Source organism: Lepus europaeus, chromosome 12, assembly GCF_033115175.1.
Source record: "Lepus europaeus isolate LE1 chromosome 12, mLepTim1.pri, whole genome shotgun sequence".
NCBI classification, from domain to species: domain Eukaryota; kingdom Metazoa; phylum Chordata; class Mammalia; order Lagomorpha; family Leporidae; genus Lepus; species Lepus europaeus.
The window spans coordinates 21,250,564-21,276,147 of NC_084838.1; the positions used below are offsets into that span (position 1 = coordinate 21,250,564).

Here is a 25,584-nt window from a genome sequence, read left to right on the forward strand (position 1 = left end):
CAGTGCAGGCAATGGCTTAACCTACCACAGAATCAGCCCCAAAGTAAAAAAAAAAAAAAAGGTATTTATTTATTTGAAAGTCAGAGTTCGGGGCGGGGGGGGGGGGTAGACAAAGAGAGAGCTTCCATCTACTGGTTCACTCCCCAGATGGCTGCCACAGCTGAGCCTGGGTCAGGCTCAGGAGCCAGGAGTTTCTTCCGGGTCTCCCATGTGGGTGCAGGACCCAATCACCTGGACCGTCTTCTGCTGCTTTCCCCAGGCCGTTAACAAGGAGCTGGATCAGGAGTGAAGCAGCCGGGACCTGAAGTGTCGCCCATATAGGATGCCGCCATGCAGGCAGCAGCTTTACTTGCTATGCCACAATGTCGGCCCCAGGGTTAATATCTTGCAGTTCTATGCTCTTATGGGCCCATGTTGCAGAATTACAGAGTGATTAACACAATTTCCTGTTCATTATGGGGTCAGGGAAGGCTGCGGTGATTGAGTTCCGTGAGTAAGGAAAAGAAATGAGGACGCGCTGGATTTGAAGACGTTATGTCGCTCAGTGCTCGGTGGTGGGCACTTTGGTTCTGACAGTTTGCTGGGCTTGGAGACTGTGCAAATTCCGTAACTCACCCAATTCCACTCCCCAGATGAGCTGGGGGAACAGATTCCCCACACCCTCCAATTCCCAGTTGCACCGCGCTCCTTGTCCACACCATGAGCTTTCTGATTCCAAGCCAGACCCACAGTTAAATCTGGTTCCCCATGGCAGCACTGCCAGCCATCCACTCTTTTTCCTGAGACTGGTTTTAGAATTGAAGGTCACTAAATACATATTAAAGGGAGGGGATTGCCAAGTTTCAAAAGGGCAGGAACAATCCTTGGCCTCCCACCAGAGACTGAAAGGCCATTGCCTGGAGGGGAGGAGGGGAGCTGGAGTCCCATAGACAAATAACCTGGCCACAGGGTATAAACTCAGGGGAGCTGGGGAGAGAGGCCACTGCCAGGCAAAGACTCCTTCCTGACAGCCGCGGAAGATCCTGTGCCACCCCCCGGCCAAGATGAAGCTGCTGTGGCTGTGTCTGGCGCTGATTCTGATCTGTGCCCAAAAGCGAGGAGATGCGCACAGCCACTCGGAGGTGTCCCAGGTAGAGTGGGCGAGGATGGCGACTCTTGCCTGTGGGGGCTGCTTCAAAGATTCTTCTTTTTCTTCTTCATCTTCTTTTTTTTTTTCCCCTTATTTACTTAAGAGACAGACAGGCCGGCTCCGCGGCTCACTTGGCTAATCCTCCACCTGCGGTGCCAGTACCCCAGGTTCTAGTCCCGGTTGAGGCGCCGGATTCTGTCCTGGTTGCCCCTCTTCCAGTCCAGCTCTCTGCTGTGGCCTGGGAGTGCAGTGGAGGATGGCCCAAATGCTTGGGCCCTGCACCCCATGGGAGACCAGGAGGAAGCACCTGGCTCTTGGCTTCAGATCAGCGCAGTGCACCGGCCACAGCAGCCATTGGAGGGTGAACCAATGGAAAAAGGAAGACCTCTCTCTCTCTCTCTCTCTCACTGTCCAGCTCTGCTTGTCAAAAAAAAAAAAAAAAAAAGAGAGAGAGAGAGAGAGAAAGACAGAGGACTCTCACCTGCTGGTTCACTTCCCAAATGCTCACAATGCCTGATGCCTGGAGCCCAGAACCCAATTCAGGTTTTCCACATGGGTGACAGGGACCTACCTTCAGGATCCATTTCCTGTGGCCTCCCAGGGCGTACATTAGAAGAAAGCTAGGATTGGGAGCGGGGTGTGGGCGTCCCAGCCAGGATCTTAACTGTTGCGCCAAACACCCACTCCTGGTTTGGAGAATTCCAAAGCCAGGTAGATTCTACTGGAGGGCAAGGAGTCCTTAACCTGTTAAACTAAAGGCATGGTTTCAGACCTTGGACTAGGAGTAATTGTGCCATACTAAATGATGTCAGTGCCTGGGGACCTCCCTTCTCACTGGATGCAGTTCTAATCCCACCTTTCCATCATCACTATGAGCCCTGGCTCAGGGTTCAAGGACAGACGTGTCCATGTGGCATCTCCTCTCCTGTTCTCTTACCCAGTCATTTCACTTCTTTGCAGATTGCAGGAGAGTGGTATTCTGTTCTGTTGGCCTCTGACCACAGGGAAAAAATAGAAGAAAACGGTAGCATGAGGGTTTTTGTGGAATACATTCATGTCTGGAAGAACTCTTCTCTATCCTTTAAGTTCCATACACTGTAAGTGTGGCCTTCTTGAATTGGGAAGGGAAAAATGGAAGCCTGGGTATTACTCACGCACAAGCATGTGTATGTACATACATGTGAACATAGGTACACGTATGTGCACGTGTAACCACACATATACTGAGCCTGGGTCCAAAATCAGAGTCCCTCATTGGGCATTGATCCAGGACTCAATGGGCTCCAGGCTTTGGAAAAGATTCAGAGGCAGGAGCTGGTGACAGGAATAAATGTATTGAGAGTGGGACAAGCAGCAGGCAGAGGGATGTCGAAGTCATCAATAGCATGCTGGTAGCACCAACACATGGAATCAACGGCCTCTGCTTGAATCATCTCCTGCTAGCCATGTGAGCAAGAATATTCGGGCCTTCCATTTCCATTTCCCCGTGGGGAAAAGGAGATGGTGACGGCTGGCGCCGTGGCTTAACAGGTTAATCCTCCACCTTGCGGCGCCAGCACACCAGGTTCTAGTCCCGGTTGCCCCTCTTCCAGGCAGCTCTCTGCTATGGCCCGGGAAGGCAGTGGAGGATGGCCCAGGTGCTTGGGCCCTGCACCCCATGGGAGACCAGGAGAAGCACCTGGCTCCTAGCTTTGGATCAGCGCGATGTGCAGGCCGCAGCGGCCATTGGAGGGTGAACCAATGGCAAAAAGGAAGACCTTTCTCTCTGTCTCTCTCTCTCACTATCCACTCTGCATGTCAAAAAAAAAAAAAAAAAAAAAAGGAGATGGTGACAATTCTCCCTCTGGGTTTTTATGAGGACCAAGTCTGGGAATATTTGTAAAGCACTCATTTGAGTCAGCAATCCAGGCAACAGGATATGTTACAGGAATAGCGATAAGTGGAGACTATTAGGATGATCAACTAGTTGTGTAAGTTCTTCAAATGTCAGACCAAGTGAAGTAATATCAATCTGAGCTCTTTGATATTTGTGCCAAAAATGTTCAGAAACAGAATAAGAAAGTCGAGTGAGAACAGAAGGTGAGGGAACCAGCCTCATTAAAACCTCTTGAGGAATCCATTTATTCTGTTTTCCAGTGTAAATGGAAAATGTACTGAAAATTTTTTAACATGTGACCCAACAGAAGACGACCGTACATATACTGTTGAGTGTAAGTATACCCCCCCAAAATTCCTTCCTAAATCCTACTTTCATCTACAAGGAATTTACTTTATCTCTATATCTTCAAGATCTTTATCAAGTTCAGATAAATGCTTATTTAGGTCATATAATGCAGGGCACCTATGAGCCAGCATCCCTGGTGTGTTCAGTATGGAAGAAACTTGCCTATACAAGGCAATGCCCAGCACATAAAACCATCAGATGATAAAGAAGGCGATTTGGTCCTATCTACCACCTACCATGCAAGGGAATTCTCAGGAAAAAGCAGCCAATTCCCATCCCCTGTGTCTTTGTGGTGGTCACTGCCATGGCTAAGTTCTCAGGATGCCGCCCTGGGTATGTGATGCCAGCAGGACTTAGAGGGAGGTCAGAGACACATCGCTGAGAAAGCTGCTGAGGGTCTCATGGAAGACAAGGGTGAGCTGATGCTGTGGTTAAATTTGTCTACCATTGGAGGTCTAGCTAACAGGATCCTTTTTCATAGAAGTCACCTCGTGTAGCCTAGGAGATGCACAGAGGAGGCATTAGCCATCCTCCCTCTCTGTCCTTTCCGGAACACGCACTTGAACTTGTTTTTGGGAAAGAACAGGTAAAAGATTTCAATTGCTTCCCACGGACCAAAGAAGTTCTGAACTGTGTTCTTCCCTCCACAGATGATGGACACAATGTCTTTAGAATCCTTGACGTGGTCCCTGATGACTATATTATTTTCCATCTCATAAATCACAACAATGGGGAAAGTTTCCAGCTGATGAAGCTCTACGGTAGAGTTTTTTCATGCTGCCACTCATCTTGGGGTGGGGATTGAGGAAGGAAGAAACCCTGAATTCAGAGTGGTCTTATCATGGATCCCCCCCCCCCCCCCCCCAGAAAGACAAGTGCTCGCTTTTGGTAAGCCTGTAGGCTTGGTGTTGGGAAGACCATGGAACCTGGCATTGAGCCAAAAATGTATCCCAACGATGTCAAGTGCAGCATAATGTTAATGTCCCACCCCCGAGCCCCCTGCCTGAGCCCCACTTGGTGCCCTTCGTTTCCCCTTCCATCTGAAGCCCCATCTCCCCATCCACCTCTGGGACTCACACACAAGACACAGCACTACTGTCACTCATCCCACAGGCCGAGAACCGGATGTGAGATCGGAAATCAGGGAAAAGTTTGTGCAGTTGTCTCAAGAACGTGGAATTGTTGAGGAAAACATACTGGACCTAACCAAAGTCGGTAAGTTCAGCTGTCTGGCTGTATCGTTCTGAATTCCCATGGGACCAAAGGAGCCATACAAGGGAAGGTAACACCCACATTCCGTCCCCTTGTTCTCCTGCTATGGACTCACCTGGGTCCTTCCTGGGGAACCCACCGGGGTTGGTGCCTGAACATGCTCTGTTCCACCTCCACAGATCGCTGCCTCTACGCCAGAGACGGCGGAGCTGCCTAAGCCTTCAGGTTGGTGAATCTCGGAGCCCAGCGGAAGGGGGTGGGCCAGCGCCTTGCAGAGCATTATGGGTTTGGGCTCAGATTACTGTGAAGATAATTGGAAAGGAAGCTGGCAGTGGCAAGGGGGAGAAGTGTGTAGTTTGACATTTGGAGCTAGGGGATTTGGGCTCAGGACCCCATCTTTTCATGAGCTTTTGAGCTAAATGCCAAGGGTGGGGACCTTCTGGCCCGAGGGCCATCTAAGGCCCAGGAGCTCGTCTGGTCTGGTCCTGCCGAGGCAACCACAGGCACAACTCAAAACTCAATCAATCTACAGCAGGCTGATTTTTAAGCGGACAATTTTGTGTGGTTGGTGAATGATGCTATAAGCATCCAGCCGGTCCTGGACGGAGCGAAGGTTCCCCAGCCCTGGAAGCAGTGGAAGAGAACACAGTGAGATCTGCCTTACAAGCATACTGTAGGGCGGCAGGCTGGTGAGGAGGGCTCAGGAACTGGTACTGGGCCACATGGAACCAAGGCTGCAGGCCCAAAATGCAAAACGTAGGAGGGTGTGAGTATGAAACGCCCATCCGTCTCTGGGTTGGGGATCCAGGTTCCCAAAGCCAGGTTGCCATCCCATTCTCCAGTGTAGAACACAAAAGTCTTCCCTGAGGCTGGGCACACCCTCGGATCAAATCCCAGCACAGCCCTGTCTGCCCTCCCCACTGGCCTTCAACCTGGGAAACAGACTCTGAGCTTCCTCGTCTGTCTCCTACCCCGGATTTATCGTAGGGCTTCATTCAGATGAAATACGCGGACATCTTAGCCACTTGCATGAAGGAAGCAGTTACCCAAGATAGCCAGGCTTCTGTCAGTATCCCTCAACCCATCAGAAACTCTTCCAAACTCCTAAGGCTGAAGATGGCAGAAACCAGCCCGGGATTCCTTTCTCTCTTATAGATTCAGTTGGGGCTGAGGTTAAAATGGAATCAGCAATAGGAAAAACAAAAAAATTATTTCCTTGGCGCCCTTTCTCCCCCTCTTGTGGAAAATAGGCTAAGCTAGCGTGCAGGGGTAGAGCCAGTCCGTCAGCACCTCTGGAATAGAATGTTGTTCACCCTTGGTTCAATCCGAGAGTGGCTCAGCAGGCATCTGAGTTCTCTTTCCCCTTTGCTGTTTAGCACCAAGTGCATGCGTCCCCGCCTGGGGCTCCAGCTTCCCTCTCCAGCCCCCAAGGCCTCCTGTGTCAAGTGCTGAGGCCTGATTCCCATCACTAGGCATGCGCGCTGCAGCTGCAGGAGCGTCCCTGGTTGCCGTCAATCCACCAGCAATCAAAGATTGTCTCGGGATTTCTGACTCTGCCACACCCAGGGGAAGCCTGCATGCACAAACTCTCCCTCTGCACACTCAATAAATGAGCCGCCTTGCATCGAGTGCTTTGTCTCTGTGTCTGGGAGATGTGGGGCTCACAGACCCGAGGGAGGGACTCCCTTGGCCGTGCATTCGCATCCCCTTCTCACTTCTCCAAATCTCCTCTGAGTCCCAGGGTGTTCGCTTCTCTGCCGCGATTATCCAACCATCACCCCAGGTCCCTGGGAGTGTGGCTTGTCCTTCGTCTTGCCCATTTCTTATGGCCTGATAAACCCAGGATTCACACACACCGTAAGAATAGAAGGCCTGCATGGCTGGTGTTATGCACAGTAGGTTAAGCAGCCACCTGTGATGCCAGCATCCTGTATGAGCGCCGGTTGGAGTCCCGGTTGCTGCTCCACTTCTGATCCAGCTCACCACTAATGCTCTTGGGAGAGCAGCTGAAGATGGCCCAAGTCCTTGGGACCCTGCCATCCCTGTGGGAGATCCGGATGGAGTTCCAGGCTCCTGGCTTTGGCCTGGCCCAGCCTTGGCCATTGTGGGCATTTGAGTAGTGAATCAGCAGATGGAAAAATCTCTCTCTCTCTCTCTCTCTCTCTCTGACCTTCAAATAAATAAATACATCTTTTAAAAATATATATAATGGGGCTGGCATTGTGGCATAGTAGATTAACCCACCACCTGTGATGCCAGCATCCCTTATGGGCACCAGATCAAGTCCTGGCTTCTCCACCTCTGATCCAGCTCCTTGCTAATGGCCTGGGAAAAGCAACAAATGATGGCCAAGTGATGGGATCCCTGCATCCACATGGGAGACCTGTAAGAAGCTCTTGGCGGCCGGTGCTGTGGCTTAACAGGCTAATCCTCCACCTTGCGGCGCCGGCACACCAGGTTCTAGTCCCGGTTGGGGCGCCGGATTCTATCCCAGTTGCCCCTCTTTCAGGCCAGCTCTCTGCTATGGCCCGGGAGTGCAGTGGAGGATGGCCCAAGTGCTTGGGCCCTGCACCCCATGGGAGACCAGGAGAAGCACCTGGCTCCTGGCTTCGGATCAGCGAGATGCGCTGGCCGCAGCGGCCATTGGAGGGTGAACCAATGGCAAAAAGGAAGACCTTTCTCTCTGTCTCTCTCTCTCACTATCCACTTTACCTGTCAAAAAAAAAAAAAAAAAAAAAAAAAAGAAGAAGCTCTTGGCTTCTAATTTCAGTCTGGCCCATTGCGACCATTTGGGGAGTAAACCAGTGGGTGAAAGACGTATCTATCTCTCTTTCTCTGTCTCTCCCTCCCTCTATCCCTCTGTAACTCTGCCTTTCAAACAGATAAAACAATTAAAAAAAAAAAAGACTGTGAGACTAACTTCAATCATTTCTCCACCCTGGAATTCCCATTTTCAGTGGAGGCAATGAGAGGGGTGAGGAGGTGCTGCCGATGCTGATGCCAACTCACAGCGGTTAAGGACGTGTGTCCATATCCCAGCTCCCCACATCGTCCATCTCAGGACATGGGCTCTGTGTCCTTTCACACACCTGAAAGACCTTGCCTCAACTGTGAGCATGCTGAGTGGGGCACCACCAAATGGGAGCAATTCCTGTCTTCAGCCACCTGTACTTGGTGCTGTTAGGAGACACCGAGGGGGCTGAATGTTATCAACCTCTTCTCTTGGCTGGGGACAAGGAATAAAAGGCTTTGGTAAGAGGGGAATGAAAGATGTTTCCCTGTTTATGATCCTTTCCCAACACCAGTAGATAAAAACAGTGTATCAGTTACAGGAAGGTGTTGGGCCAGAGCAAGATGTAGGTGGGGACTGCTGTGCACAAAGGCTGTCCCAGGGGTGGAGGTTTGGTGCAGTGGTCTCGCTTGGGACACCCGCATCCCATCTCAGAGTGCCTGGTTCGAGTCTCAGCAACTGCACGTCGAGTCCTGCTTCCTGCTCAGACACATCCTGGGAGGTAAGCAGGTGATGGCTCAAGTTCTTGTGTCCTTGCCATCAGTGAATGAAAGCTTTCTAAGTCTTTGAAGCGCCCTAAGTACAGATCTTCCTCTATATCAGAAGACTGAATTCAGTTCGAGGTTGTTATTCCCAGATCCAGTACTTGATCTGGTTTGCTGAAATGTGGGCGGAACTATGGAAGAGCCCAACCAATCACGCTGGGAGGATGCCCTGAAGTACATGGACCAGCGTGTCCTCAAGGACACTTAGAAAATTGTCACACACAAGGGCACAGGCTGGACTGTGCCATGCATCAGGAAGCGACAGCCTAGCAGGAGGCACACGAGACTCTCAGCCAGATCAGGATGGCAACCTGAACTCACAGTAAAACCCATCCCTGCAGCTGCAGACAAGGGCAGGGAATAGTAAGAACACTCAGAGGCAGGATGGAAATGTCTGTAGATCAGAACCGAGCAGTGCCTTTCTACAGAGAAGGCAAATGGTTAAAAAAAAAGAAAGAAAAAAAGGAAGGAAGGAAGGAAGGAAGGAAGGAAGGAAGGAAGGAAGGAAGGAAGGGAGAGAGAGAGAGAGAGAGAGAGAGAGAGAGAAAGAGAGAGAGAAAGAGAGAGAGAAAGAAAGAAAGAAAGAAAGAAAGAAAGAAAGAAAGAAAGAAAGAAAGAAAGAAAGAAAGAAAGAAAGAAAGAAAGAAAAGGAAGAAAGACCAGATGGGAGCCTTGAAGACAAATGGACCAGAGCAGCACCACCCCCTGGGATCTGAGGACAGATCTGAGCCTCCCGTGCATGTTTCGGGGCAACCATCACAAGGGCCAAGCAGGAGCACAGGCCGAAGATGTACAGAGTAGAGGCTGAATAAATTTGAGGACAGCTCTTCTCCCCCTCCTAGAGTCACAGAAACAAGCTGGCAGCAAAGCAGTCACCAATAACTGTTTGAGAAAGAACAAAAGCAGTCCCTGAGACCCTGGAGCCAGCCTGACCCACATCTGGGCTCTGAGTTATCACAAGCTGGCCTGATGCTCATGGCTAGGCTAGGCTGTTCCATTGGACATAAATAGTCTCATAAAGCATCAGCATTAGACGGGGTCATGCTGAGATCCTAATTACAAGATTATTGTGCAGTCAACAAATATGTCTGTCTCTTGGCTAAAGTGAGTGACAGCTACTTCCGTTCCAATTGCAGATTTACCTTCGTGTTTTTCTCCACCCTCTATAGATAAGATTGATCGAGACATCCAACCATAGTTTCCCCTGCTCGCTGGCAGCACCCAATCTAAAGTCTCATTAGAATCACCCCAAACCCTTGGGCCGGCACTGTGGCATAGCATGTAAAGCCACTGCCTGAAGTGCCGGCATCCCATGTGAGTGCAGGCTCGAGACCTGGCTGCTCCAATTCCGATCCAGTTTTCTGCTATGACCTGGGAAACAGGTGGAAGATGGCCCAAGTGCTTGGGACCATGCACCCATGTGGGAGACCTGGAAGAAGCTCCTGGCTCCTGGCTTCTGATCAACCCAGCTCTGGCCGTTGCGACCATCTGGGGAGTGAACCAGTGAATGGAAGACCTCTCTCTGCTTCTGCCTCTCTGTAACTCTGCTTTCCAAATAAATAAATAAATCTTTAAAAAAAGAATCCCCCAAACCCTACAGTGGGTTCTTCACTGTCTCACTGAGCTGCTCTCGGGTCCCCGTGGTCAGTGCTCTTCCTAGCTGCAATGGTAAACTCAGCTTCGTTATTGGCAGCTGTGCTGGTAGTGGTCTTTGGCTGGAGGGTATTAACATTGTTGGACAAGAACCAGGGTCCACGCTATGCAGGTGCAGCCTGGAATTCTGGGAAACACCAAGCTAGGCCTGGTTTGATGTTGTATACCTGTGCGGGGCTGGAACAAGAAATTGGAAGGGTAGAAGTACCGTTTGCTTCAGTCTGATGGAAGAGCAGTGGGGAAAGATAAATGTCTCCCTTCTTCCAGTAAATTGCTCCCATATTATTAAGTTCTGTCAATTGCTTCAACTTCTAAGTCTCCACCATAGCTCATATTCTTCGAGCTACACCTGGCTAATAAAACTCATGATAAAGTCGGACACTGCACTGTCTGGGGAAGACCTACTTGAACAGAGGGCCTCTTAAATATGGAATAATTCATGTCTCACAAAAAGCAAAGCCTGGACATGTTTACTGGCGAGTTCCCTTAACAATGTGAAGACTTCGGACCTCAAGCCAAGTTGGGCTGACTATTCCTCCTCGTTCACCACCTCTGCCCTGTTCGTGTGAGCGTTCCTTGCTCCTTTAGTTTGCTTTGGACATTTCCATTGCCATGGAGACTCCTGGACTTACAAACCCCCTATTTTTTCCTAAGTATGTAACAACGGGTGTCATAGCCATCAGCAATAATTGCTTTTCTTTAGGAAATATACACTCTCTGTGACTGTGATGCCGCTAGGAAATCAGTGGATGCTGAACTCCACAAAGGCAAGGATTATATGCGCTTCTTCATTTTTGCTAAGCAATGGGTGATTCAGGAGCACAGATATTTAGCAAATATCGGTTGCATAAATAAGTCATAATAACTGCATTTAGTATTTCATAGCACCTTACAGCACTTGCCAATTTTATTCCCATTTATGTGTTCATTTACTGTCCATCTTCACTACGTGGGGACAAGAATTCTGGTTTGTTTTATTCTAACCATCTCCACCCAAAGCAGACTCTCTGGCCCAGTGAGTGTTCAGTGACTATTTGAACATTCCTAAGTGAATGAATGAAAGGTGTGGTAACAATTGCAAGGACGGTAAGAGCCCTGGTATCAGGCAGGAAACTGGAGCACCGTCACAGGGAACCACGCCATCCAGCAGAAAGCTTGAGGCTGGCAGGGCTGGCGCCAGGCATCCCATAAGCACCAGTCCAAGTCCCGGCTGCCCCCCTTCTGATCCAGCTCCCTGCTAACACACCTGGGACAGCAGTGGAAGATGGCCCAAGTGCTTGGGCCCCTGCACCCACATGGGAGACCTGGAGGAAGCTCCTGGCTCCTGGCTTTGGCCTGACCCAGTCCTGGCTGTTACAGCCATTTGGGGAGTGAACTAGTGAATGCTCGCTCACTCGCTCTCTCTCTTTCTCTCCCCCTAACTTTCAAATAAATAAATAAATATTGAATTTAAAAAAGAAAGCTTGAGGCTGTTGTGCAGTGCCCCAGACCTGGGCACTCAACAAAGACCGACAGGCACACTCTGCAGAAAATAGATCTGCTGCGGCCGGCACTGTGGTTCAGTGGGTTAACACTCTGGCCTGAAGCACCAGCATCCATATGGGCACCAGTTCTAATCCCAGCTGCTCCTCTTCCCATCCAGCTCTCTGTTGTGGCCTGGGAAAGCAGTGGAGGATGGCCCAAATCCTTGGGCCCTGCACCCACGTGGGAGACCTGGAAGAAGCTCCTGGCTCTTGGCTCCTGGCTTTGGATTGGCGCAGCTCTGGCCATTGCGGCCAACTGGGGAGTGAACCAGCGGATGGAAGACCTGTCTCTCTGTCTCTACCTCTCTCTGTAACTCTGTCCTTCAAATAAATAAAATAAATCTTAAAAAAAGAGAGAAAATAAAATAGATCTGCTTGCTGTGACTGGTAGAGCAAAAAGAAGAGCTAATCTTCAGACGAGAATGAGCCAACAACATGGGGCTGCATTTCAGGAGGAGAATAACCTGGGGATTGCTAAGATCTTTGGAAATAAAATACACTTTCTTTAACCAAAACGGGACTTTTTGGTGCAGGCGTTTGGCGTAGCCGTTAACATGCTGCCTGGGACCCTGCATCCCACGTCACAGTGCCTGGGTCAAGTCCCAGCCTTACTTTTGATTCCAGCTTCCTTGCTAAGACGATCTATGGGAGGCAGCAGTGGTGACCCAAGTGAGCAGGTTCCTGCCATCCCACGGCAGACCCAGAGTGAGCTCCAGACTCCCAGCTTCAGCCTGGCCCAGGCCCAGGTGTTGAAGGCATTTGAGGAATAAGCCAGCAGATGGAAGCTCTCTCTTTGTGTGTATCTTTTACTGTCTCCCTGATTCTCTGTCTTTTAAATAATATTTAAAAATAAATTTTAGACTATTTTAAGAGATCCTTTTAGTGTATTTGTGTATCTGTCATCCATTGAAGACAATACCAGAGAAGCATCCATTTGTCGTCAAATGATGAATTTGGGAAGCCCCAGGGAGAATCACTGATTTGGCTCAGAGGCAGTGTTGCTGCCTTGCTGGAGCCCCCTTGTGGGGGACTAGCCTGTGCCCTGAGGAAGCTCTGTCATCCCTGAACCCCAGATCTCAGCAGTACTCACCAGTTCTGCCTGCCCCACTTTCTTTTCTTTCTTTCTTTCTTTTTTTTTTTTTTTTTTTTTTGACAGGCTGAGTGGACAGTAAGAGAGAGACAAAGGTCTTCCTTCTGTTGGTTCACTCCCCAGTGGCCGCTGTGGCCAGTGCGCTGCAGCCGGTGCACCACGCTGATCCAAAGCCAGGAGTCAGATGCTTCTTCTGGTCTCCCATGCGGGTGCAGGACCCAAGCACTTGGGCCATTCTCCACTGCACTCCCGGGCCATAGCAGAGAGCTGGAATGGAAGAGGGGCAACCGGGACAGAACCGGCGCCCCGACCGGGACTAGAACCCGGTGTGCTGGCGCCGCAGGCAGAGGATTAGCCTATTAAGCCACAGTGCCGGCCTGCCCCACTTTCTAAACCTCTCCTAGGACTATTGCTGTCCATGGTTAAGAAGCACTTACCAAGGGCTGGCATTGTGGTATAGCAGGTAAAGCTGCCACCTGCGACACTGGCATCCCATGTGGGCTCTGGTTCAAGTCCCAGCTGCTCCATTTCTGATCCAGCACCCTGCTAATGTGTCTGGGAGAGCAGTGGAGGATGGCCCAAGTGCTTGAGCTCCTGTACCTGCATGGGAGACTTCGAGGAGCCTCTTGGCTCCTGGCTTCAGATTGGTGCAGCTCTAACCATTGTGGCCATTTGGGGAGTGAACCAGCAAATGAAAGACCTTTCTGACTCTCCCTCTCTCTGTAACTCTACCTCTCAAATAAATAAGTAAAATTCTTAATAAAAAAATTTTACAATGTACCAGTTTAAAAAAAAAAAATGCCTTGCAGTCCCTCTAGCCAGGACCTGTGGCAGAAGAGAAAGAGCACCTTCCAGTTGTTAGTCTGGCTTGTAAAGCAGGGGGTGGCGCCTCTCCAGGCATGAAGACACCTGGGAAATACATGGCACTTCCACAAGCTCCACGTGGAGCACCACAGCCATGTTCTCATCAAGTCCCCTAGGTCCTGGATGAAGTAGATGCATCCAGGAAGAGGGCATTTTCCTTGACAAGGGGGGAGGGTAGAATTGCATGGCTGGGAATGGCTTGCAGGTACTTCCAGCTCAACAATTCTAAACTAACTTCCTGCCAATTTATCCCGCATCAATTTCTCTGTGCAATCAAGAAGATAACTATACACATTATAGATTTATTGCCCTGTAGGACATTAACCATGTTGTATCTAACTTATCAGTTTTATTCCAGAATGTTTTTCTCTTACCAATTTCCATCTGTTTCTTATGCCTTCCTTTGGATTCTTTGATTCTTTCAATAATGAATTAAATCTTTGCACATTCTCACCATACATATAGTTGTATAAGAGTTATGTTTTCACTCTCAGAATTATATTTTGATAAACTCACCGTGCTACAGGGACTGTTGAATGAAAAACTTCACATAAGTTTGATTCAGCAGAGTTTAAATGGGCAAAGGACAATTTATGAACTGGGCGGTCCTCTGAGCAGGAGTTTCATCGAGCTCCGTCCCACAAGGTAGATGGGCAGCATCTATGTATGGAAAGCAGAAGCGAAGTATGAGGATAATTTCCTTATTATCATTTGCCTTATTTGAACGTGGTCTGATCAGTTGGCTGCCAGTGATGGATCAAAGCCCATCTACTATGATTGGCTGAGACTCAGCTGTTGCCAAAGTGTACCCCTAACTCAAGCTTCTAGTTCATCTACACCTTGCGTTAAGTTGCCCTTCATCAGGGACTCACAGTATAGCAGCAGCCTCAGGCCAACCTTAGTTTAATAGAATAGGTCATTCAAAGGATGACTTAGCTTTCTAAGTGCTGGGAGACTCAATGAGGAATTCTTGAGCTGAGCACTTGTATTCTCAGTACTTAACACAGTACACGTACAATTGCTCCTTGCTTAGTGAGTAAGTTGATCAAAATGAAAGAATTTAATTAGTTTTCATGAGCTGAATACTTACTGTGTGCCAGACACCGTGGCAAACTCTCCACAAATCCCCACACTGCTGGTATGAGGTCAGTCTTCTGGCACATGTGTCAACTTGTGTGTCTTCCCATTCTTCCTGGCACTGAATACGCCTTGGTACTATGTAATGTGATCTGGATGTTCCCACTGGTTCCCTCAGTGAGTGATTTGATTTGTTCGATCAGGTGAAAGTGTAGTTGAGGACAAGGTCACCAAGTTCATTTCCAATCAATGAGTAAGCTTTGGTCCAGTTACCTGGTTATAAATGGGTTTCATAACCCTCTCACCCACACAACAGACATTAACTTGGACTGTTTGTCAACCACCTGGCTGACTGGCCCTTCCCTATATTTGGTGTAGAGTAAGGTTAGTTTTTGGAGCCCAGGTACTTAGCTTGAAGCCATGAACAGAAAGGAATAACTCTTGCTTTTTGCTATGGAGTTATCTTCTAATTCCTTACTAGAAAAGCAATAATCGCTGCTATGGTCTGAACAGGATTTGGCTTCCCAACTCCTGCAGATAGATGTCTAAGTCCTAAAGTCATGGATTGATGGTGCTAACAGGAAGGAGTCTTGATCCAATTATGATGGATGGGGCCTTTGGGAAGTGCTTGGATTAGGCTAGGTTGCTGGCCAGAGCCCAGTGGTCTGATTACAATGGCTTTGTTGGGAGAGACGCATGTCCACGGGGGGGGGGGGGGGGGGGGGTGAGTGTGTGGTCTGTCTCTCTGCTCTCTGATTGCCATGTGGCCCTTCCTCTGCAGATACTCTGCCACCCACCACTTTCACTGGGTGCCAGCCAGTACAGTGAAGGCTGCTCAGCCTTGGACCATGAACTTCCAAAACCAGGAGTGCAAATCGACCTTTGCCTTGAGAGAGTAGCTGCTCTCAGCTTTTTCCGCTGTCCTGATGGAAAGCTGGCTAACACAATCCCCAATCCGCTGTGTGACCATCCATCCATCGAGCAAAACAGAGCTGTCGCTCACCCTTTGCTTGGTCAGCTCTTGCAGCTTCACGCATAGTGCTGCACTTTAAGAAATCTTCATGGGCCGGCGCCGTGGCTCAACAGGCTAATCCTCCGCCTTGCGGCGCCGGCACACCGGGTTCTAGTCCCGGTCGGGGCACCGATCCTGTCCCGGTTGCCCCTCTTCCAGGCCAGCTCTCTGCTGTGGCCAGGGAGTGCAGTGGAGGATGGCCCAAGTGTTTGGGCTCTGCACCCCATGGGAGACCAGGATAAGCACCTGGCTCCTGCCATCAGAACAGCGCGGTGCGCCGGCCGCAGCGCGCTACCGCGGCGGCCATTGGAGGGTGAACCAACGGCAAAAGGAAGACCTTTCTCTCTGTCTCTCTCTCACTGTCCACTCTGCCTGTCAAAAATTAAAAAAAAAAAAAAAAAAAAAAAGAAATCTTCATGCAAATTCTTTAGCAGTAACTACCATGAGGCCACTTTTGTGAATCTACTGCATTACTTAAGTCTATTTTTTTTCTTCAACCACCTGCCCCTGATGCTAGAAATATCAAGCCCTGAGCTATGTAATTGGGTCAACAAGTAGGCCTCTGGAGTCAGACAATCCTGGGTTCAAAAATGAGTCCTCCCACTTACTGGCTGTGTGATCTTGGTAAGATTATTTAACCTTTCTGAATCTCAGTTCATAACCCCGTAAAACAGGATAACGGTACCACTATGAGGAACTTTTATGAGGATTAAATGAAGCAATATTTGTGAAGCACTAATCAAATACTCACTGCATTATTAATTTCCAGCATCAAAATGTTATTTTTATCAATCTGGCTCCAGGATAGATGAAGTGTGTACTGATGAAAAATATGCTCTCATTATGTCTCGGTAAATAGACTTTGGCACAATTCTATGCTTGGCTCTCCTTGAATAAACAGGACCGTAAACAAGGCTGTCTGTCTTTGATGAACAGGTTGTTCCTAAGTTATTGATGGCTAAAGACTTCAAGTAGAAAACTAGTGGATGCGATTTGCTGATTAATACAGCAGCTTAGATCCAGATATCAATGTGATATTCTTGATATTTTGGTGGATTTGGGGGCCGTGGGCAGCTCTGCCTTGAAATGACTTTCTCTTTTGTAATTTGTAAGTTGACAAGTAACAATTGTGTATATTGAGATGTACGACATGATGTTTTGCTGTATGTGAACATCGTGGAATTCAGTCCGGGAATGACTCTTGACAAGAGTCAGCCATACTCACTGGGTCCCACAAAACAGGTCTGACAGCCGGCTGTCTAGGGTGGTGACAGATGACAGGTGGACCCAGACTTTGCCTGTTACTATTGTACCTACTGAGCCTCACTCACCACAGGGCTGGTTCTCCCCACAGGAAAGGGAACCACGTCCCTGGACCCATGGGCTGGCAGATCGAGTCAACTCACCTCCTGCTTCCTGCCAGAGGACAGACTTTCCTCCTGGAAGACCCCCATTGCCCTTCCCCGGGCCAGGAGAGGACCAGAGGCCATTAGAGCGTGCTTCTGTCTGCTGTCACCCTGTGAATTTGCATTCCTTAGGAAAAACTTCTTCCAGCTCCATACCCGGAACTAGGTGGTCAAAGTACATGTTCTTCTTTCTCCTTTGAGTCCTCTTCTTTGCTACTATAAACTCCTCTGTTTTACTATACAATTCTTTTTTTTTTTTTTTTACTTTCTAGTTTATTTCCCCCAACCCTGGCCAGGAATTTACTGAGGGCACAGTCACCATATTATTTATTTCTGCAGCCTAGAAAATGCCTACTATAAGCCAAGTGTAGAATAAGCATATCACAACTATACTTGAACTAAGCCAAATCATTGTTTTTTAAGTCTATGTAGTAGACCTAAAGCAAATTGCTGTACCACAGACTAAATTACTCTACAGTCAAATGTTGTGGATACCTGTGTAGCTTGCCTTATACATCAGGTGTATTCCCTGTAAATAATTGGCTAAGTGAACTTTCATAAATTGAGTGTTGGGTCCAAGATGTTAACATCAGAGACTTTTTTTTTTTCCTTCCCTATCTCCCATCTCCCATCTCTCCAACTCTTCCAATTCCTCCCCAGTACAAAAGTCAATAGCTGGGGCCAGTGCTGTGGCACAGTAGGCTAAGCCTCACCAGTTCGAGTCCCAGCTGCTCCACTTCCGATCTGGTTGTTTATCGCCTGGAAAAGCAGTGGGAGATGGCCTAAATGCTTGGGCCCCTGCACCTGCATGGGAGACCCAGAGGAAGCTTTTGGCTTTGGATCAGCCCAGCTCCAGCCATTGCCACCATACTTGGGGAGTGAACTAGTGGATGAAGGACCTTTCTCTTGTTTCTCTCTATCTCTCTCTCTCTCTCTAAAAATGGACACGAATATTCAGAATGGAGAGCAGTCAAGTCAGTTCATAGAAGATAGGAACATCCAAACACAGGCTTCTGATCATAGACTTCAGGCCTATGCTGTCTCTCTACTCCTCTGGCCTACTAATATAAATGAAGAGATCACTATTCAAATGCAATACTCCTATTTATGAAAGGGTTTTCTAAAAGGTTCCTTCTAAGAATCCCTGCTGCTTTTAAGATAGAAAACTTCCCCATAGGAAACAAAAGCAGAAGTAAAGGTTATACAATATGCCGCCTGATGAATGTGGAGTTGGGGCTGGCAGTGGGATGGGACAAGTGGCAGCTGACTCTCCGCTCAGCCTCACCACCTAGGAAGAGTGGGCTTCACTGGGTGGTTCGCAGGCTGCCCTCTGTTCTTGAGAGAGGCAGTGGAGGAAATATGCAGTGTGTACAGCCTCAGGCACCATTTGCCAAGCGTGGTTCTTCCATCTCAGGGCCAGCCAAACCCACATCTGCCTATGAGGCTGAAGTTACATGGGCTTCGAACCACCAGTGACCGGATGTCAATTGAGCCTGACCTGGGGATGACCACACAGGAGCTGGAGTGACTACGTAAGCAGGCCACAGACACAATGCCACAGCTCCTAGGCTCATTGCCTTATACTCAGCTCCTCCCACAACATCAGCCTCTTTCTGTCTTGGGGTGGGAGATGCCACGAGGCGCGAGTGACCTCAACTTTGAACATTCCAGCAGGCAGCACAAGATCCTGTCTCTCCATTTTCTTTTCCCCTGGAGCGTCCTTCGCACATAGTTGCCACACCGCTGTATCCTCCTTCATCTCCAGACACACCCCAAGTCCTACCTTCTCCAGGAAGCGTCTGTGGCCCCAGCAGTTCCATGCATGCTAGATGCCACGCTGAGAGTTTTACGCTCACCATTTCATTGAATCCCTACTACATCCTACTAGGCAGGAATAATTATTTCCTGCAAGCAGAAATGGAAATGAAGTCTCCCTGGGGGTTAAAATATGTTCTCATGGCTTCAAAACTTGCGGAGATAGGATTGGAGCAGGCCTTCACGACTCCCAAGTCTATGCTCTTAAGCACTTTCTGCACGATGCCCCTCCCCAAAGAACACCCTTTACTACGGAAGGTTCTTTGAAGGAAATGATACAATCTTTTTCTTTTTTTAAGAAATGTTTTATTTATTTGAAAGACAGAGTTCCACAGATAGAGGGAGAGGCAGAGAGGCAGAGAGATCTTCCTTCTGCTGTTTCACACCTCAAATGGCCACCACAACTGGAGCTGGGCCAGTCTGAAGCCAGGAGCCAGGAGCTTCTTCTAGGTCTCCCGTGTGGATGCTGGGGCCCAAGCACTTGGGCCATCCTCCACTGCTTTCCCAGGTGCATTATCAGGGAGCTGGACTGGAAGTGGAGCAGCCAGGACTCAAACTGGTGCCCATATGGGATGCTGGCAGTGCAGGCAGTGGCTTAACCTACCACAGAATCAGCCCCAAAGTAAAAAAAAAAAAAAAGTATTTATTTATTTGAAAGTCAGAGTTTGGGGGGGGGGTAGACAAAGAGAGAGCTTCCATCTACTGGTTCACTCCCCAGATGGCTGCCACAGCTGAGCCTGGGTCAGGCTCAGGAGCCAGGAGTTTCTTCCGGGTCTCCCATGTGGGTGCAGGGCCCAATCACCTGGACCGTCTTCTGCTGCTTTCCCCAGGCCGTTAACAAGGAGCTGGATCGAGAGTGAAGCAGCCGGGACCTGAAGTGTCGCCCATATAGGATGCCGCCATGCAGGCAGCAGCTTTACTTGCTATGCCACAATGTCGGCCCCAGGGTTAATATCTTGCAGTTCTATGCTCTTATGGGCCCATGTTGCAGAATTACACAGAGTGATTGATACAATTTCCCGTTCATTATGGGGTCAGGGAAGGCTGCGGTGATTGAGTTCCGTGAGTAAGGAAAAGAAATGAGGACGCGCTGAACAGCAGGCACCTGGATTTGAAGACGTTATGTCGCTCAGTGCTCGGTGGTGGGCACTTTGGTTCTGACAGTTTGCTGGGCTTGGAGACTGTGCAAATTCCGTAACTCACCCAATTCCACTCCCCAGATGAGCTGGGGGAACAGATTCCCCACACCCTCCAATTCCCAGTTGCACCGCGCTCCTTGTCCACACCATGAGCTATCTGATTCCAAGCCAGACCCACAGTTAAATCTGGTTCCCCATGGCAGCACTGCCAGCCATCCACTCTTTTTCCTGAGACTGGTTTTAGAATTGAAGGTCACTAAATACATATTAAAGGGAGGGGATTGCCAAGTTTCAAAAGGGCAGGAACAATCCTTGGCCTCCCACCAGAGACTGAAAGGCCATTTCCTGGAGGGGAGGAGGGGAGCTGGAGTCCCATAGACAAATAACCTGGCCACAGGGTATAAACTCAGGGGAGCTGGGGAGAGAGGCCACTGCCAGGCAAAGACTCCTTCCTGACAGCCGCGGAAGATCCTGTGCCACCCCCCGGCCAAGATGAAGCTGCTGTGGCTGTGTCTGGCGCTGATTCTGATCTGTGCCCAAAAGCGAGGAGATGCGCACAGCCACTCGGAGGTGTCCCAGGTAGAGTGGGCGAGGATGGCGACTCTTGCCTATGGGGGCTGCTTCAAAGATTCTTCTTTTTCTTCTTCATCTTCTTTTTTTTTTTTTTTTTTTTCCTTATTTAAGAGACAGACAGGCCGGCTCCGCGGCTCACTTGGCTAATCATCCACCTGCGGTGCCAGTACCCCGGGTTCTAGTCCCGGTTGGGGCGCCGGATTCTGTCCTGGTTGCTCCTCTTCCAGTCCAGCTCTCTGCTGTGGCCTGGGAGTGCAGTGGAGGATGGCCCAAGTGCTTGGGCCCTGCACCCCATGGGAGACCAGGAGAAGCACCTGGCTCTTGGCTTCAGATCAGCGCAGTGCACCGGCCACAGCAGCCATTGGGGGGTGAACCAATGGAAAAAGGAAGACCTCTCTCTCTCTCTCTCTCTCTCTCTCACTGTCCAGCTCTGCTTGTCAAAAAAAAAAAAGAGAGAGAGAGAGAGAGAGAGAGAGAGAGAGAGAGAGAGAGAGACAGAGGACTCTCACCTGCTGGTTCACTTCCCAAATGCTCACAATGCCTGATGCCTGGAGCCCAGAACCCAATTCAGGTTTTCCACATGGGTGACAGGGACCTACCTTCAGGATCCATTTCCTGTGGCCTCCCAGGGTGTACATTAGAAGAAAGCTAGGACTGGGAGCGGGGTGTGGGCGTCCCAGCCAGGATCTTAACTGTTGCGCCAAACACCCACTCCTGGTTTGGAGAATTCCAAAGCCAGGTAGATTCTACTGGAGGGCAAGGAGTCCTTAACCTGTTAAACTAAAGGCATGGTTTCAGACCTTGGACTAGGAGTAATTGTGCCATACTAAATGATGTCAGTGCCTGGGGACCTCCCTTCTCACTGGATGCAGTTCTAATCCCACCTTTCCATCATCACTATGAGCCCTGGCTCAGGGTTCAAGGACAGAAGTGTCCATGTGGTATCTCCTCTCCTGTTCTCTTACCCAGTCATTTCACTTCTTTGCAGATTGCAGGAGAGTGGTATTCTGTTCTGTTGGCCTCTGACCACAGGGAAAAAATAGAAGAAAACGGTAGCATGAGGATTTTTGTGGAATACATTCATGTCTCGAAGAACTCTTCTCTATCCTTTAAGTTCCATACACCGTAAGTGTGGCCTTCTTGAGTTGGGAAGGGAAAAATGGAAGCCTGGGTATTACTCACGCACAAGCATGTGTATGTACATACATGTGAACATAGGTACACGTATGTGCACGTGTAACCACACATATACTGAGCCTGGGTCCAAAATCAGAGTCCTTCATTGGGCATTGATCCAGGACTCAATGGGCTCCAGGCTTTTGAAAAGATTCAGAGGCAGGAGCTGGTGACAGGAATAAATGTATTGAGAGTGGGACAAGCAGCAGGCAGAGGGATGTCGAAGTCATCAATAGCATGCTGGTAGCACCAACACATGGAATCAACGGCCTCCGCTTGAATCATCTCCTGCTAGCCATGTGAGCAAGAATATTCGGGCCTTCCATTTCCATTTCCCCGTGGGGAAAAGGAGATGGTGACGGCCGGCGCCGTGGCTTAACAGGCTAATCCTCCGCCTTGCGGCGCCAGCACACCAGGTTCTAGTCCCGGTTGCCCCTCTTCCAGGCAGCTCTCTGCTATGGCCCGGGAAGGCAGTGGAGGATGGCCCAAGTGCTTGGGCCCTGCACCCGCATGGGAGACCAGGAGAAGCACCTGGCTCCTAGCTTTGGATCAGCGCGATGTGCAGGCCGCAGCGGCCATTGGAGGGTGAACCAATGGCAAAAAGGAAGACCTTTCTCTCTGTCTCTCTCTCTCACTATCCACTCTGCCTGTTTAAAAAAACAAAAAAAAAAAAAAAAAGGAGATGGTGTCAATTCTCCCTCTGGGTTTTTATGAGGACCAAGTCTGGGAATATTTGTAAAGCACTCATTTGAGTCAGCAATCCAGGCAACAGGATATGTTACAGGAATAGCGATAAGTGGAGACTATTAGGATGATCAACTAGTTGTGTAAGCTCTTCAAATGTCAGACCAAGTGAAGTAATATCAATCTGAGCTCTTTGATATTTGTGCCAAAAATGTTCAGAAACAGAATAAGAAAGTCGAGTGAGAATAGGAGGTGAGGGAACCAGCCTCATTAAAACCTCTTGAGGAATCCATTTATTCTGTTTTCCAGTGTAAATGGAAAATGTACTGAAATTTTTTTAACATGTGACCCAACAGAAGACGACCGTGTATATACTGTTGAGTGTAAGTATACCCCCCCAAAATTCCTTCCTAAATCCTACTTTCATCTACAAGGAATTTACTTTGTCTCTATATCTTCAAGATCTTTATCAAGTTCAGATAAATGCTTATTTAGGTCGTATAATGCAGGGCACCTATGAGCCAGCATCCCTGGTGTGTTCAGTATGGAAGAAACTTGCCCTTACAAGGCAATGCCCAGCACATAAAACCATCAGATGATAAAGAAGGCGATTTGGTCCTATCTACCACCTACCATGCAAGGGAATTCTCAGGAAAAAGCAGCCAATTCCCATTCCCTGTGTCTTTGTGGTGGTCACTGCCATGGCTAAGTTCTCAGGATGCCCCCCTGGGTATGTGATGCCAGCAGGACTTAGAGGGAGGTCAGAGACACATCGCTGAGAAAGCTGCTGAGGGTCTCACGGAAGACAAGGGTGAGCTGATGCTGTGGTTAAATTTGTCTACCATTGGAGGTCTAGCTAACAGGATCCTTTTTCATAGAAGTCACCTCGTGTAGCCTAGGAGATGCACAGAGGAGGCATTAGCCATCCTCCCTCTCTGTCCTTTCCGGAACACGCACTTGAACTTGTTTTTGGGAAAGAACAGGTAAAAGAGTTCAATTGCTTCCCACAGACCAAAGAAGTTCTGAACTGTGTTCTTCCCTCCACAGATGATGGACACAATGTCTTTAGCATCCTTGATGTGGTCCCTGATGACTATATTATTTTCCATCTCATAAATCACAACAATGGGGAAAGTTTCCAGCTGATGGAGCTCTACGGTAGAGTTTTTTCATGCTGCCACTCATCTTGGGGTGGGGATTGAGGAAGGAAGAAACCCTGAATTCAGAGTGGTCTCATCATGGATGCCCCCCCCCCAGAAAGACAAGTGCTCGCTTTTGGTAAGCCTGTAGGCTTGGTGTTGGGAAGACCATGGAACCTGGCATTGAGCCAAAAATGTATCCCAACGATGTCAAATGCAGCATAATGTTAATGTCCCACCCCCGAGCCCCCTGCCTGAGCCCTACTTGGTGCCCTTCGTTTCCCCTCCCGTCTGAAGCCCCATCTCCCCATCCACCTCTGGGACTCACACACAAGACACAGCACTACTGTCACTCATCCCACAGGCCGAGAACCGGATGTGAGATCGGAAATCAGGGAAAAGTTTGTGCAGTTGTCTCAAGAACGTGGAATTGTTGAGGAAAACATACTGGACCTAACCAAAGTCGGTAAGTTCAGCTGTCTGGCTGTATCGTTCTGAATTCCCATGGGACCAAAGGAGCCATACAAGGGAAGGTAACACCCACATTCCGTCCCCTTGTTCTCCTGCTATGGACTCACCTGGGTCCTTCCTGGGGAACCCACCGGGGTTGGTGCCTGAACATGCTCTGTTCCACCTCCACAGATCGCTGCCTCTACGCCAGAGACGGCGGAGCTGCCTAAGCCTTCAGGTTGGTGATCTCGGAGCCCAGCGGAAGGGGGTGGGCCAGCGCCTTGCAGAGCATTACGGGTTTGGGCTCAGATTACTGTGAAGATAATTGGAAAGGAAGCTGGCAGTGGCAAGGGGGAGAAGTGTGTAGTTTGACATTTGGAGCTAGGGGATTTGGGCTCAGGACCCCATCTTTTCATGAGCTTTTGAGCTAAATGCCAAGGGTGGGGACCTTCTGGCCCGAGGGCCATCTAAGGCCCAGGAGCTCGTCTGGTCTGGTCCTGCCGAGGCAACCACAGGCACAACTCAAAACTCAATCAATCTACAGCAGGCTGATTTTTAAGCGGACAATTTTGTGTGGTTGGTGAATGATGCTATAAGCATCCAGCCGGTCCTGGACGGAGCGAAGGTTCCCCAGCCCTGGAAGCAGTGGAAGAGAACACAGTGAGATCTGCCTTACAAGCATACCGTAGGGCGGCAGGCTGGTGAGGAGGGCTCAGGAACTGGTACTGGGCCACATGGAACCAAGGCTGCAGGCCCAAAATGCAAAACGTAGGAGGGTGTGAGTATGAAACGCCCATCTGTCTCTGGGTTGGGGATCCATGTTCCCAAAGCCAGGTTGCCATCCCATTCTCCAGTGTAGAACACAAAAGTCTTCCCTGAGGCTGGGCACACCCTCGGGTCAAATCCCAGCACAGCCCTGTCTGCCCTCCCCACTGGCCTTCAACCTGGGAAACAGACTCTGAGCTTCCTCGTCTGTCTCCTACCCCGGATTTATCGTAGGGCTTCATTCAGATGAAATACGCGGACATCTTAGCCACTTGCATGAAGGAAGCAGTTACCCAAGACAGCCAGGCTTCTGTCAGTATCCCTCAACCCATCAGAAACTCTTCCAAACTCCTAAGGCTGAAGATGGCAGAAACCAGCCCGGGATTCCTTTCTCTCTTATAGATTCAGTTGGTGCTGAGGTTAAAATGGAATCAGCAATAGGAAAAACAAAAAAATTATTTCCTTGGCGCCCTTTCTCCCCCTCTTGTGGAAAATAGGCTAAGCTAGCGTGCAGGGGTAGAGCCAGTCCGTCAGCACCTCTGGAATAGAATGTTGTTCACCCTTGGTTCAATCCGAGAGTGGCTCAGCAGGCATCTGAGTTCTCTTTCCCCTTTGCTGTTTAGCACCAAGTGCATGCGTCCCCGCCTGGGGCTCCAGCTTCTTCCCTCTCCAGCCCCCAAGGCCTCCTGTGTCAAGTGCTGAGGCCTGATTCCCATCACTAGGCATGCGCGCTGCAGCTGCAGGAGCGTCCCTGGTTGCCGTCAATCCACCAGCAATCAAAGATTGTCTCGGGATTTCTGACTCTGCCACACCCAGGGGAAGCCTGCATGCACAAACTCTCCCTCTGCACACTCAATAAATGAGCCGCCTTGCATCGAGTGCTTTGTCTCTGTGTCTGGGAGATGTGGGGCTCACAGACCCGAGGGAGGGACTCCCTTGGCCGTGCATTCGCATCCCCTTCTCACTTCTCCAAATCTCCTCTGAGTCCCAGGGTGTTCGCTTCTCTGCTGCGATTATCCAACCATCACCCCAGGTCCCTGGGAGTGTGGCTTGTCCTTCGACTTGCCCATTTCTTATGGCCTGATAAACCCAGGATTC

The 25,584-nt window shown here is 49.5% G+C and overlaps 2 protein-coding genes across 4 annotated transcripts; both read left to right on the plus strand.

Annotated features, from left to right (window-relative positions):
• The first annotated feature begins 931 nt into the window (after nt 1-931).
• Nucleotides 932-6,193, plus strand: LOC133771192 (major urinary protein 4-like). 2 transcript variants are annotated; one of them, XM_062206930.1, is made up of 7 exons: nt 932-1,130; nt 2,090-2,226; nt 3,266-3,339; nt 4,004-4,114; nt 4,467-4,568; nt 4,745-4,790; nt 5,942-6,193. In XM_062206930.1, exons 1-6 carry the CDS (start codon nt 1,044-1,046, stop codon nt 4,780-4,782), a joined length of 549 nt encoding a protein of 182 aa, XP_062062914.1. In that variant the 5' UTR covers nt 932-1,043; the 3' UTR covers nt 4,783-4,790; nt 5,942-6,193. The 2 variants fall into 2 exon arrangements, with proteins under 2 accessions (XP_062062914.1, XP_062062915.1); XM_062206931.1 differs by having other exon boundaries at nt 6,038-6,193.
• Nucleotides 6,194-20,085: 13,892 nt separating this feature from the next.
• LOC133771193 (allergen Fel d 4-like) lies at nt 20,086-25,364 on the plus strand. 2 transcript variants are annotated; one of them, XM_062206932.1, is made up of 7 exons: nt 20,086-20,278; nt 21,261-21,397; nt 22,442-22,515; nt 23,180-23,290; nt 23,636-23,737; nt 23,914-23,959; nt 25,110-25,364. In XM_062206932.1, the coding sequence occupies exons 1-6, from the start codon at nt 20,192-20,194 to the stop codon at nt 23,949-23,951; spliced, it is 549 nt and encodes a 182-aa protein (XP_062062916.1). In that variant the 5' UTR covers nt 20,086-20,191; the 3' UTR covers nt 23,952-23,959; nt 25,110-25,364. The 2 variants fall into 2 exon arrangements, with proteins under 2 accessions (XP_062062916.1, XP_062062917.1); XM_062206933.1 differs by having other exon boundaries at nt 25,209-25,364.
• Nucleotides 25,365-25,584: the final 220 nt, after the last annotated feature.

Bases quoted from the DNA above. Each gene is read 5' to 3' on its own strand.
- LOC133771192 (XM_062206930.1), top strand. From the start codon at position 1,044: ATGAAGCTGCTGTGGCTGTGTCTGGCGCTGATTCTGATCTGTGCCCAA. The intron at 4,115-4,466 runs GTAGAGTTTTTT...CTCATCCCACAG, and splicing joins CCAGCTGATGAAGCTCTACG to GCCGAGAACCGGATGTGAGA. The intron at 4,569-4,744 runs GTAAGTTCAGCT...CCACCTCCACAG, and splicing joins ACTGGACCTAACCAAAGTCG to ATCGCTGCCTCTACGCCAGA.
- LOC133771193 (XM_062206932.1), top strand. From the start codon at position 20,192: ATGAAGCTGCTGTGGCTGTGTCTGGCGCTGATTCTGATCTGTGCCCAA. The intron at 20,279-21,260 runs GTAGAGTGGGCG...ACTTCTTTGCAG, and splicing joins GCCACTCGGAGGTGTCCCAG to ATTGCAGGAGAGTGGTATTC. The intron at 23,738-23,913 runs GTAAGTTCAGCT...CCACCTCCACAG, and splicing joins ACTGGACCTAACCAAAGTCG to ATCGCTGCCTCTACGCCAGA.